This window comes from Gigantopelta aegis, chromosome 4, assembly GCF_016097555.1.
Source record: "Gigantopelta aegis isolate Gae_Host chromosome 4, Gae_host_genome, whole genome shotgun sequence".
In the NCBI taxonomy this organism is placed as follows: Eukaryota; Metazoa; Mollusca; class Gastropoda; order Neomphalida; family Peltospiridae; genus Gigantopelta; species Gigantopelta aegis.
The window spans coordinates 36,738,629-36,753,830 of record NC_054702.1 but is presented as its reverse complement, the minus strand read 5'-3'; the positions used below and the strand labels follow the sequence as shown (position 1 = coordinate 36,753,830).

The following is a 15,202-nucleotide window of genomic DNA, read 5'->3' as shown; positions in this document are numbered from 1 at the left end:
ACTGGTACATCAAAGGCCATGGTATGTGCTATCCTGTCTATGGGATGGTGCATATAAAAGATCCCTTGCTGCTAATCGAAAAGAGTAGCCCATGAAGTGGCGACAGTGGGTTTCCTCCCTCAATATCTGTGTGGTCCTTAACCATATGTCTGACACCATATAACCGTAAATAAAAAGTGCGTCATTACATAAAACATTTCCTTCCTTCCTTCCAACTCTCTTGGTGGACCGACCTGGAGTTTTCCCCATTACAGCAAATGTCCCCTGATGGGTATATTGAACACAGTGGTACAGTGTATGTACTCTACTCTCTGTGGGAAGTGCATATAGGTAGTACTAAACCAAATAACTTCCGGCTGGGTCAAAGTTTGAGGTGCACCCAACTTTTGATAGAGAAGTGAACACCACAAGTCCTGTGATTGGTTATAAATGTGAGTGTGTTGGTTGTAAAAAAAATTAGTTTCATGTGGGCTAAAAATGTATGCAATTTTATTTCATCTAGTACCACTGTGTCAAGTAGCCTTGTGCTTGGAACATGTATGGGGTACCTGTAAAAAAAAGTACTCAAATTTTGTGCGGAACTAGGGTAGTCATAGACGCTACCTGTTATCTCAGAAATGAGCAGCTTGACACCCACTTTTTTGTGATTCACTTTAAGGGTGAGGGGTGGTAGTATTTATATCCATGGCGTCTGTGTCGATTGATACGTTGCATGTAGGAGTTTTAGCCACATATGTTACTATTGTCGTCTATGGGATTTGATTTGGTAGTATACACCCTATATACAAGATCCTTGCTACTAGGGACCATTGGGCTGTTTCTCGTTCCAGCCAGTGCACGATGATTGGTATATCAAAGGCCGTGGTATGTGCTATCCTGTCTGTGGGATGGTGCATATAAAAGATCCTTTGCTACTAATGGAAAAATGTAGCGAGTTTCCTCTCTGAGACTATATGTCGAAATTACCAAATGTTTGACATCCAATAGCCGATGATTAATAAATCAGTGTGCTCTAGTTTTTTGCTACTAGGCTACTTAGCAGAAGTAAATTATGTTATTGTGTTAGGATTTCTCTTTGACTATCTGTTACATCCACACATGTTCGAGATAGTGAGAGATGTGAACATTAGACATCAAATAGTCATCCACACATGTTCGAGATAGTGAGAGATGTGAACATTAGACATCAAATAGTCATCCACACATGTTCGAGATAGTGAGAGATGTGAACATTAGACATCAAATAGTCTTTTTTTTTTTAAATGTGCTTACATAGGCATACAGGCTCCCCAATTTTTAAAGGGGACATGCTGGGTTTTTTGCCCGAATTAAACGAAAATGCCCGAATCTGGATAATAACATCTATTAATACAGTGAAACTGTCCTAAACCGGACACCCTCGGTACCAAGTAAGTAGTACGGTTTTAAGAGGTATCCAGTTTAGAGAGGTTCCCTTCTGTACTGATGTTTAAAAAATGGACCATGAAAAATGTCCGGTTTTGAGGTAATTCCGGTTTACAAAGGGTCTGGTTTTGAGAGGTTTCACTGTATTAGCATTACTACCAAACCTACATGTATATAGGATTGAAAAACGAATCGCTATGCCTTTTTACATAAATTACAACTAATTTTGAGGGTAGAATGATGGAAATACATGGTAAAAAGGTCTCAGGTTAGCACATTTTGCCAGAATATCGATCATTTTTGTGCAAATTTGAGGTTTCACTCCAGCACTAGGGGGGCAGGGTGGGCAACTTTGCCCCACCCCCTGTCTCGTATGCTTATGTGTGCTGAGATGTCTGAACACAATTGTTGCTTTACTAATACATGTATTTTGTTTCTTTTCTCCACTAGGATATATCACAAGTTTTGTGCATAGTTCCAATGTTTGTTTATTCTTGTTACATGTACAGTAATATTAAAATAAATATATATTTTTATGGCATATGTGTTTATTGAATACATGCAGCTATTAGAAAAAGGACTTTATTTAATAGAGGGAGGACCGACCTCGGCGTTGTCATGGTTAAATAAATATATATTTTTATGGCATATGTGTTTATTGAATACATGCAGCTATTAGAAAAAGGACTTTATTTAATAGAGGGAGGACCAACCTCGGCGTTGTCATGGTTAAGACGTCGGAAATATTAATGTTAGGCTACCAGCTCCCACCCAGAGCAAGTTTTAACAGCTCAATGGGTTAGGTGTAAGAGCACTACACCCTCTTCTCTCTCACTAACAACTAACCTACTGTCCTGGACAGACGGCCCAGATAGCTGAGGTGTGTGGCCATGACAAAGCTTGAACCTTGATCGGATGTAAAATAAAGAAATGTTTTATTTAACGACGCACTCAACACATTGTATTTACGGTTATATGGTGTCAGACCACACAGATTTTGAGAGGAAGCCCGCTGTCGCCACTACATCGGCTACTCTTTCCGATTAGCAGCAAGGGATCTTTTATTTGTGCTTCCCACAGGCAGGATAGCACAAACCATGGCCTTTGTTGAACCAGTTATGGATCACTGGTCGGTGCAAGTGGTTTAGTAAACCGTTTACACCTACCCATTGTGCCTTGCGGAGCACTCACTCAGGGTTTGGAGTCTGTATCTGGATTAAAAATCCCATGCCTCAACTGGGATCCGAACCCAGTACTTACCAGCCTGTAGACCGATGGCCTAACCACTACGCCACCGAGGCCGGTCTGATTGGATGTAAGCACGAAAATAAGTTAAAATGAAATGAAATAGGAGACCATAGATTTGATTATCATAGTGGCAAATAAAGCAAATGCTTACACTAACTAACAAAAAGTCAACAAGTTGGCCATATGTGCTTTTTATATTGCCGTCAAAAGATTATTATTTTTTTATTTTAAATTATAATTTAAAAAAAGTAAAATAATTTTATTTATTTTAGGCTGGGTAGGACTCGTGTTATATTACTATACATAGACGTCGGAAAATGGCAGCAACTGGGGAGGGGAGGCACTTATTAAATGCGAGTTCATATTGTGGCCCCCTCCCCCAAGTTTCAGAGCCTTCCTGCCCCACCCTGCCCGTTTCCGACGCCTATGACTATATACGTTGTGTGTGTGCATGATTTATTGTTACCACTAAACACCAGCTGGTCTATCAGTGATTTGATCTGGGTTATCACTGGTACACAAAACACCTACTACTAAGTATTCCGTTACATGGAGGAAAGTGCTAATTGTTTTCTCACACCCTGTGGTAAAAACAAACATTTAGTCATATATCTCTATATCTCGTACATCAAACAGCTTGTAGGTTGCCTTGCAACAGGTTTCTGGATCTGTCGGAGATGGTGTCCGGGGTGGGTGGCATGTCAGGTCAGGTCAGGTCAGGTCAGGTCAGAGTGTTTAACGTGCACATTCAGAACAAGCTGTTGTAGCGCACGGCTGTCCTGGGCACAGATGACGGCTCCTCTGTCCAGGACAGGAAAGGGGTGGGTTTGGTTGGAGGGAATACCGCCTGCACTGGCAGGTGCAAGGGAGCACCAGCAATCCGACCGGGGCCGGTAACAGGCGGAGGGTGGTATGGAATTTGGAAAGTCCCGTAGGATTAAGCCAAAGAGAATGGGTGCGCATTTTTGAGAAGGAAATTAGCGCAATTTTGAACGGTCCGCCAAAAATTAAAGATAGGGAGCTACATATAGTTTTGGAAGATTAGTATGCCGAGAGTAGCTCGTTAAGTGGACCTAGATGGCATTGAGTTGTCTTCTTAGGTTGCCCATAGGGGCCCTTAAAAGGGCATGATGGGCATGCCTGAACCTCACTTTAATAAGGCAATGTTAAATTTTCTTATTACCTTGAGCTTGTGCCAGGATTTCCTAAGAGTTGCATACCGGGTATAAGGTCGAGCCCTGTATAGTGTGGTGATGGTTGGCAATGAGTATCGGCTGTGATTTCTTATGTTGACTATAAGCTTATATGAAAGAAAGAAAGAAATGTTTTATTTAACGATGCACTCAACACATTTTATTTACGGTTATATGGCGTCAGACATATGGTTAAGGACCACACAGATTTTGAGAGGAAACCCGCTGTCGCAACTACATGGGCTACTCTTTCCGATTAACAGCAAGGAATCTTTTATTTGCGCTTCCCAAAGGCAGGATAGCACAAACCATGGCCTTTATTGAACCAGTTACGGATCACTGGTCGGTGCAAGTGGTTTACACCTATCCACTGAGCCTTGCGGAGCACTCACTCAGGGTTTGGAGTCGGTATCTGGATTAAAAATCCCATGCCTCGACTGGGATCCGAACCCAGTACTTACCAGCCTGTAGACCGATGGCCTAACCACGATGCCACCGAGGCCGGTCCCATAAGCTTATATGAGTACTGTCTGTCGATATGTACAGTTCAAATGCATAATATATTATGTTTATCACTAAACACATATGCTGGCAATTGTTTTTTAATGAGAGCTAAAAAGTGCTATATAAGCCCAAATGAGTACGTTGGCAAACTATAAAAGAAACGAATGACTGTTTCACAAAACTGATATCAAAACCTCGGCCATTTACTTTTCGACCGACCGTTCGAAATTGCGCCAAATTCCCTCAATCAAAATTGCGCACCCTTTTCTCTTTGGCATTTAACTGCTCCATTCAAATTCCATAGCACCACTACCACCCCCACCCGCCTGCTACCGATTTGATCGGGCTGCTGGTGCTCCCTTGCACCTGCCAGTGCAGGCGGTCCCTCCTCTCCTCTCCCCCCACCTTTCCTGTCATGGACGGAGGAGCCGGCCAAGGCCGGCTCTTGTGTCCACGACAGGCGTGCGCTACAACAGCTTGTTCTGAATGTGCACGTAAAACCCTATGACTTGACCTGACCTGTTTCACAAAACCCCAGCACAAGGAAAAGTGGTTATTGTGGGGTTGGGGCAGGGGGTGGGAGTGGGGGCAGCTTGCAGGTTTCTGTGTGTGTGTTGAATCAGTGCAAGCTACAAGCATATATGGATGAAGGAAGGAATGTTTTATTTAACAACGCACTCAACACATTTTAATTACGGTAGGACATACGGTCAATAACCACAGAAAAAGAGAGGAAATCTGCTGCCGCCATGCTGTAAGGTAGTCTTTCCGATTAGCAGCAAGGGATCTTTTATATGCGGGGGAAGGGGTACGTAACCCAGTTCGCTTGATGCATGATCGGTTTGGGATCGATCCCTGTCGGTGGACCCATTGGGCTATTTCTCGTTCGAGCCAGTGCACCACAACTGGTATATCAAAAACCGTGGTATGTGCTATCCTGTCGGTGGGATAGAGCAATAAAAAAATTCTCTTGCTACTAATAGAAACATGTAACGAGTTTCCTCTCTAAGACTATATGTCAAAATGTTCAAATGTAGCTGATGATTATAAATCAATATGCTCTAGTGGTGTCGTTAAACAAAAACATCTTTTATATGCAATATTACACACACAGGATAGTACATGCCACGGCCTTAGTTAAACCAGTTGTGGAATGGTTGGAACGAGAAATAGCCCAATCTGCCCATTGACGGATCAATCCAAGACTAACCGCGCATGAGGCGAGTGCTTTACGAGTGGACTACGTCCCGTCCATGAGTCTAAATGAGTATATATTGGCTATGGAACTAAATCAGTATCCTGACTAGGCCCCACATTTGGTAAATTGTATAGGTCAAAAAAGTATTTTCATTATTAATCTGGAGGCAGAATCCAAAAAAGTTGCTTAAAGGGACTGTCTTGAGTTTCCTGCATTGTAAGATTGTTTTAATATTTGTAAGAAGCCCAAACTGGATTTTGTCTTCAAATAATTTCGTACGTAAGGAAAAACAATTTTTTTAAGGAAATAAAATGAAATTTAACCTGGTGCAAATACTAGAACGACCAGAAACCCGTTTAGTATACAGCCACTAATATTTTATGCAATTTTTTTTATTTGATATGTAATTACAGTTGTTACAGAATCTCTGTTAGTCGATAACATCTTAAAAATTGCATCAAATTCAGGACTGTCCCTTTAAAATAGGATTTCGTTCTACCCAAGAGAGTCAAAGCGCTACGACCATAGTTATTCCATGTAGAATGATGTGCTGCATAATATTCCAGTGGAGTTCAACGTTGTGTGTGTGTGTGTGTGTGTGTGTGTGTGTGTGACCAAATAAAGTAGACAGACTTTGATCCCATTTTGTGGTCACGTAATTTACACTTACTTAAAATGGTGGTAGCTTTGACTCTCTCTCTCTCTCTCTCTCTCTCTCTCTCTCTCTCTCTCTCTCTCTCTCTCTCTCTCTCTCTCTCTCTCTCTCTCTCTCTCTCTCTCTCTCTCTCTCTCTAACGACACCTCAGCACAGGGCGATCAACTTTCCGGAATTTTCCGATATTTTTAAAATTCATCGGCTATTGGGTGTCAAACTATATAAAAGGCAAAACATTGAGTGAAGTTCAACATCAATACTCTCTGGTAGAACGAAATCCTATTTTAAATCACCTTTTTGGATTTATAGAAATCAGTCAAACAGAAAATTAACGTTAAGTTGAGATTTTGTATTGAATACTATGCACATTAAAATTTTAGTCAGGGCCGTCGGAGCTGGGGGGGGGGGGGGGGGGGGGGGGGGGGGGGGGGGGGGGGGGGGGGGGGGGGGGTGGGGTGGGGGGGGGGGGGGGGGTATGCGGCTAGGGACCTACTTTTTCCAAAAAATATTTTTGTGTTTTTCATATAAAAATTAATGTACTATCAAATTCAAGCATACTTAGCCCATAATGTCCATGAAGACACTAGGAACAAAATTAAACCTGTTATAACACAATATCTAATTAAGAAATCGCGTCTAAGGCTATCTAATTAATAGTTTAAAAACATTCTTGACCGGGTTATAATACTATGCAAAATAATACTTAAAATAGTAAAAAAAAAATTGTTTAAAAATGGCTAATTTTACGATTCAGGTGCCAAAAAATCACGTTTAAAGCAAAGTAATTTTAAAATGTTCTTGGGGCTTTTAATTATTGCCGCCAGCTTATCAGCTAAGGACTATAACCCACGGCAACAAACATTATAAATATTCATTTTGCTATACATGAACATATATAGACCCAGAGAGACCGAAGGGGAAACCCAATGAGGATAGCTCTGCTGTCATTCTTTTGGGAAGTCTCGGTCGCAGTGTCAACTCCATATCGTTCACCTAAGAGGTTAGATTTGTATATTATCTGTATCACCATGTTGTTAACTTGTTAATCATGTTTCTTGTTGGAAAAGAAAATAAGAAAAAAACCCATCACCAACTTGTGACTTCTGTTTGGTAAAAGAACAGAAAGAAAATTACACTGTGTTAATACTATGCAAAATAATTCGTAAAACAGTTTTTAAAATGTTGTTTACAAATGGCTAATTTTGCGATTCAGATGTCAAGAAAAGGAGTTTAAATCGACCCAGTTCGTTAGCTAGACGTCTCGGGCCTTGCGTAATAACGACCCTAATTATTGCCCTCCCCCCCCCCCCCCCCCCCCCCCCCCACCCCACCCACCCACAAGCACCACTTAAAAACACTGACTCTCAAGGTATTTAAAGACACCACTAGAGCCTATTGATTTAGTAATCATCCGCTATTGGATATCAAACATTTGGTAATTTTGACAGTCTTAGAGAAGAAACCCGAAACATTTTTGTTTAGTAGCAAGATCTGTTATATGCACCATCCAACACAGGATAGCACATACCAAAGCCTTTGGTATACCAGTCGTGGTGCAATGGATGGAATGAGAAATAGCTCAATGGGCCCACCGACGGAGATCGATACCCAAACCGACCGCGCATCAAGCGAGCGCCTTACCACTGGGCTACGTCCCGCCCCCTCTCTCTCATCTGAAATGGGGGTAGGGGTGGGAGGTGGCGGTGATGGTTGGCTTCTTTAACAACTAAAATTACATACATTTTCGTGTTTATATTTCCAGTGGCTCTATAGTCAATGCGTTTCTGGTCATCGTTTTGCTTTTAGCAGCCCTAAGTAAATTTTACCTCCGTATTATTTTGTACATAAAAAAACAAAAGAAAAAGAAAAAGAAATTTTAAGGATATGTACACATTTAGTTCAAAAACAGCTAGTATGCAACACCTTTTTGGGGTGATAAAGAACAGACAAAAAGTATACATTATTAAAATAGTCCTGATAGGACTGGCTCAGTTAAAAACTTAGTTTTGTTTAACGACATTAGTAGAGCACATTGATGTATTAATCATCGGCTATTGGATGTGAAACATTTGATAATTCTGACATATAGTTTTACAGAGGAAACCCGCTACATTTTTCCTTTAGTAGCAAGGTCTAGTATAGATAGTTCATCGTTTACAAAATAGAGCAACCCCCAAAACTGCCGCTGCCACCAAAAACACCAAAACAAATCCCATAACCCCCACCCAATTTAGAAAAAGAAAAAAGAAGAAGAAAGAAATCACGCCCCATCACCAGCCCAAAACAACAACAAAACAAGCATCAACTCATCAACACTATTTTTATTACTGTATGTTGGTCAGTAGTCCAGCTGTTAATTTTGTTGACATGAACATACAGGATAGTTTAAAAGTTGATGAGTGCTAATTGACAGTGTCGTCATAGCGATTCTGAGACTCCATGAACTGGGCCAGCTGCTGCAGATCCTCTTCCACATCCTCTAGCTCCACATCTGCATCCCTCTCCACCTGCAATCAGAGGAAAGAAATACCTATTTAACACATACAACATGCGGCTGTTTGGCTGTCATGTTTGCGGCGCGGGCACGGAAGGTGGGAAAACGTACGCATAAAAAAAAACTCCAACAAAAACAAAAACCCCAAACCGATTCTAAGGTTATCAACAGCATCAAGCGAGCGTTTTACCACTGGGCTACGTCCCGCCTCAATTGGCGAAACCGTATTATATACTCAAAGACAAAAGTTATTGTGACATGGATTGTTTGGAGTAATAAATTTGTGAATGGATTTATGGATGTAAACCAGAGAAAATGTGCATGAAACAGCTCAAAGAAATGCAACCAAGCAGTTGTTGCAGCGATTGCATGCTTTGCGCCGACGGTGCCAGGCCTGTATCAATGCTCAAGGTGGACACACTCGCTACTGACTGTGTGAACGTCGCTCTGGACCCCCTCTAGTGATGCGGCTCATTTACATATGACAGGTGCGCCGTTTTCATGGACTATTGCTCGTTTTCATACCTTCGGACATTTCCATGTTATAACGTTTCATACACGGCAGTAAAAACGTATCATCAAATATCTTTGTGTTTTGTGTGTCACAATAACTTTTGCCTTTTAGTATATATTATGGGTTTCTTTTTTGATGTCATGGATACACACATTTAACATTTATCGACAGTCGACGCTATGCAGGAATACAAACAAACTCTAATTAATTTCTGTTTCAATAATTAAACTAGATATAGGTTTTTTTTTGGTATGTAATTACAAATATATATATAAACTATACTAACCATGTTCTTGGATACTATACGCCTTCCAATGAATGAACTTGTACATGCATGTTGAATTGTTATCAACACAACCAAAAACAAAACCAGTTTTACCTGCAATAAAGAACCAAAAATCGTGTCATAACATAGTAGTTGTATGATAATGGGGTTTGAGATGCACCCCCACACTTAGAGAGTTGACATATATATATATATATATATCATTCTCAGGTATATGGAACAGGGCTATCCCATGAAAGAAAGCCATGTAAGAAATTTCTTTCTCTCATCCTCAGGTATATGGAACAGAGCTATCCCATGAAAGACAGCCATGTAAGAAATTTCTATACATGGGATATCACGCGCTTGCGTTTAACACGACGTCGGTGGTAATATATGACATCATATTAATGTGAGGTGGTGACATGAGGTCATTAGACACAGTTTTAAATTAATATTTTTTATTAAAACCTTCATTTTAAAAGCTATCTTGTTAATTTGTAGTTAACACATGAAACAAACACGGTAAATACGATAGTGCAGTTTATTTATGATAAAATGGTCAAATAAAAAAGTTAACTGTTCAGCCACCTTTGTCTGTTCGTGTAAAATAATGGTTTATTTACCGAATGAATGAGAGAAAAAGACTCCATCATATGTGGTCATGGGGGACAGAAAAAGTACACCCTCGGTGGTGGCAAGCCTCGTCCCAGGTCGAAATTTTCACCACCTCGGGTGTACTTTTTCTATCCCACATATGATGGAGTCTTATAACTCCACATTTGTTTTGTATACATACATACATACATACATACATAAATAATATAAACCGGTATATATATATATATATATATATATATATATATATATATATATATATATACATGTATACATATATAGGTTATTACCGGAGTGTTTTTCGGTATCGTCAATATCATATATTAGGAATAAAAATTGTATTATATACACACACACACACATATATATATATATATATATATATATATATATATATATATATATATATATATATATATATATATTACATATATTTACATATATGTAAATTTACATATATATATATATATATATATATATATATATATATATATACATACATGTAAATTTTGTAAATTTGAGCATGATGTGTTCAGCTGTAAGAGGCGCGCTGAGTAAAAGGAGAGATGAGTCATAACAAACCTCGTCCCAGGTCGAAATTTTCACCACCACGGGTGTACTTTTTCTATCCCACATGATCGCATATGATGGAGTCTTATAACTCCATATTTGTTTTGTATACACACACACACACACACACACACACACACACACACACACACACACACATATATATATATGTTCCGGTAAATCTGATATATTTCCACTATTTGCGTTTATCCTCTTCATACATATTACTTTTGTTGCCATTTAACATCCATTTACTATTTATTTATGACATCACAATATCTGACATAATCGATAACGAACAGAAGTTACAGTATATGCAATGAGTAGTACTGTTGTTATAACTAGTTCTTATGTTTTCTTTCTATTTAAATAGGAATCTGTCCCCTTAGCCAGTGAACTTATACAATGATTGCAATAAAAATTGTATTGTATTGTACAGTAGCGGATCCAGGTTTCCGGACCCCCCCCCCCCTTTTTGTAAATACGAGCATGATGTGTTCAGCTATAAGAGTCATCACATTTGGACCTCCCCCCCCCCCACCCCCTTTCAGAAATCCTGCATCCGTGTCTGTTGTATTGTATTGTATCGTATTGGATATTCCAATATTTGACCATAAACTCATGATAAAGAAAACAACTAGAATATTCAGCTTAACGCATGATCGCATTTATCTATTGTATATTAAATACGTGTATTGTTTCACGAGCATTCACTGTACATTCTCGTTCTAGCCAGGGGCGGAACGTAGCCCAGTGGTACAGCGCTCGCTCGATGCGCGGTCGGTCTGGGATCGATCCCCGCCGGTGGCCCCATCTGGGCTATTTCTCGTTCCAGCCAGTGCACCACGACTGGTATATCAAAGGCCGTGGTATGTACTACCCTGTCTGTGGGATGGTGCATACAAAAGATCCCTTGCTGCTAATCGAAATGAGTAGCCCATGAAGTGGTGACAACGGGTTTCCTCTCTCAATATCTGTGTGGTCCTTAACCATATGTCTGACGCCATATAACCGTAAATAAAATGTGTTGAGTGCGTCGTTAAATAAAATATGTCCTTCCTTTCTTCACTGTACATGTCCTATATATATATATATATTTTTGTTTTTGTTGAAAAACTGCTTCTATAGTATTCATTGTGCAATAATTTATAACTAATTATTTCCAGAAGTCATTGTGCTTCTATAGCATTCACTGTGCTATAACCGGCCTCAGTGGTGTCGTGGTTAGGCCATCGGTCTTCAGGATGGTAGGTACTGGGTTCGGATCCCAGTCGAGGCATGGGATTTTTAATCCAGATACACGACTCCAAACCCTGAGTGAGTGCTCCGCAAGGCTCAATGGGTAGGTGTAAACCACTTGCACCGACCAATGATCTATAACTGGTTCAACAAAGGCCATTGTTTGTGCTATCCTGTCTGTGGGAAGCGCAAATAAAAGATCCCTTGCTGCTAATCGGAAAGAGTAGCCCATGTAGTGGCGACAGCGGGTTTCCTCTCAAAATCTGTGTGGTCCTTAACCATGTCTGACGCCATATAACCGTAAACAAAATGTGTTGAGTGCGTCGTTAAATAAAACATTCCTTTCTTTCTTTTTTCTTTCCCTGTGCTATAATTTATAATTTGTCACCAGATAAGATCAGTTTATGACAGGTCAGGTCAGGTCATAGGGTTTTACTTCATATTCAGAACAAACTGTTGTAGCGCACGCCTGTCAGGGGCAGGAAAGTCAGTTTATGTGAAAACATTACTATTTCAAGCAACAAAGCCGATACAAAAAATCTGCCCCCCCCCCCCCCCCCCCCCGACCTAATTCACCATTTGTTTTTCATGAATTGTTATAATGAAGAGTATCCTTAACCTGTTTTGTTTGTATGCATATTAAGTGTATTTGTAAATATATGTCTATGTTTAATTTTTTAAATTTTTTTTATATTTCCATGTAAATATTAACCTGCTGGTGGGTATATTATATGCAGATTTACAATTATATAATATGTATGTATATGCATGCGTACCTTTAAAAAATAAAAAATTGTAACTGGCATTTCATAAAATAAATATTACCCAGCACACACAAAACAACATCAAACAAAACCACCTAAAAATAATAAACAATGTTACAAAAGGGATAAACATCTGTACACAGGTATAATATAAATCAACTTACTTGCATATTCGGGTGTGTACGCTGTGGTATCGTTAAGCTCTGGTTTCTAGGTGCAGTCGTATCTATGTCCACACCCCGGCAACAGTCAGATTTATTGTAGACGGGTGTCAATCCTCGCACCCTCCGAAGTGAGAGGCGAGGCGACATCAGGCACTAAAACGTCCGGCTGGTGCCGTCAAGGATCGTTATCACGTGTGAAGCGTCATATACAAAGTATCACTTTACATCATGCCTCACACCTATCAACAAAAACAGAAAAAAGGTGTTTTAGTGTTAGTGATATGAGAAATGTGTTGCACAAGCTGTTTTTGCACACGTGCTTTTTGATAAAAAAAAATAGTTTCGCATCCACTAATATACTGTGTGTGTGTATATATAATATATACATACATACATACATACATACATACATACATACATACATACACACACACATACATACATACATACATACATACATACATATATATATATATATATATATATATATATATATATATATACACACACACACACATGTATATCTTTTTCAATATAATATAACATAATATTACATATACATATGTATGTGTATGTGTATGTGTATGTGTATGTGTATGTGTATGTATGTATATCTATATCTATATCTATATCTATATCTATATCTATATATATATATATATATATATATATATATGTATGTATATATATATATATGTATGTATATATATATATATATGTATGTATGTATATATGTTTTGTTTGTGGCCATGGTTTGTGCTATCCTGCCTGTGGGAAGCGCAAATAAAAGATCCCCTGCTGCCTGTCGTAAAAGAGTAGCCTATGTGGCTACAGCGGGTTTCCTCTAAAAAACAGTGTCAGAATGACCGTATGTTTGACGTCCAATAGCCGATGATAAGATTAAAAAAAATCAATGTGCTCTAGTGGCGTCGTTAAATAAAACAAACTTTACTTTTTTGTACATTATTGCTAAAATGCTAAAAAAAAATCCGAAGACAAAAGCAAGATACCGAGTGAAATTTGTAGTTGTCGATGATGATTTTATGCCTCTTCTTGGATCAAATGCTATCCAGAAAATGGATCTCGTTGAGATTCAACATCAAAATATTCTACATGTATAAAAAGATGAAAGCAACACTATGAATGCATGTTTAACGACACCCCAGCACGAAAAATACATCGGCTATTGGGTGTCAAACTATGGTAAATGCAAAACAATTGATGATCAACATCAAGATAAAAATTCAACAGTTAAATTAAAACACAGTGTAAAGAACTGTGAAAAATACAAATATCACAGTTAGATAATATTTAAAATTTATAATAGAACGCATTATCACGTAGTAACTGTAAAATAAGTTCTGGATGGAATCGAAAGTATTCCATCACATGTCGTGGTCCAAATATATCTTTTCTAGTTTCTTTCAGATGGGTACACTCCACCAAAATGTGAGCACCGTCAGAGTACACTGACAGTGCTCACACTGAGGTGGAGGATCCTTCTTCAAAATAAATGAATGGGTCAAGTAAATATGACCGATGCGAGCACGACACAAGACTATTTCATCCTTCCTACACTGTCTATAGGAGGACTGCCACTCTCCCAAGACTGGCTTGATAACATGACGCTTGTTCGCAACCGCACCGTCCCAATCATGTTGCCAAGTCGAAAAGATAAATTGGTTGATACTAAGTTTAAAATCAGTATACGGTACACCAACCCTAGCATGAGGCAAATCCAAAGCAGACTTGGCAGCAGAATCTGCCTTTTCATTACACCTGATACCAACATGGCTGGGCACCCAACAAAATACAACATCTTTATTGGCAATAGATAAAAAGACACACTTTCGTATTACCATCCTAATTAAGGGATGGTCCAGCTTCATATTGATCAAAGCTTGGAGGCACGAAAGTGAGTCAGTAAAAATAAATTTGGATCCTATTGAATCTTTGATTTCTTCTAAGGCTTTAATGACTGCCCAAACTTCAGCACTAAAGATGATGCCGAGTCAGGCAGTCGCATGGAAATGTAGTGTTTGATGAAAAGACTAGCACAAGCCACAGAATTCCCATCCCGTGATCCATCTGTATACACAGGAATGTAATCACGGTACTTGTCTTGAATTTCCATGAAAAACTGTTTATAAATAACAGCATCTGTGCGATCTTTCTTCATATGTGCCAGATCAAACACAATTTTAGGTGGTGTAATACACTAAGGTGGTAAAACAAAATATGAAGGAGTTTCCAAAGTGTCAGTTAAATCAATGTTGGAAAGCGACAAAAACCGCTTAATGCGAAGACCAAATGTACGAATAGCATTTGGCCTTGCATCAAACAACTTCATATATTTGTTGTCAAACACCGCA

General features: G+C 39.1%; 1 protein-coding gene across 1 annotated transcript; it reads right to left on the bottom strand.

Annotated features, from left to right (window-relative positions):
- Nucleotides 1-8,505: 8,505 nt before the first annotated feature.
- LOC121372039 lies at nt 8,506-12,992 on the bottom strand. The gene is made up of 3 exons (XM_041498283.1): nt 12,831-12,992; nt 9,497-9,589; nt 8,506-8,709 (listed from the first exon to the last, which is right to left on the bottom strand). Exons 1-3 carry the CDS (start codon nt 12,975-12,977, stop codon nt 8,605-8,607), a joined length of 345 nt encoding a protein of 114 aa, XP_041354217.1. The 5' UTR covers nt 12,978-12,992; the 3' UTR covers nt 8,506-8,604.
- Between the last annotated feature and the right edge of the window lie 2,210 nt (nt 12,993-15,202).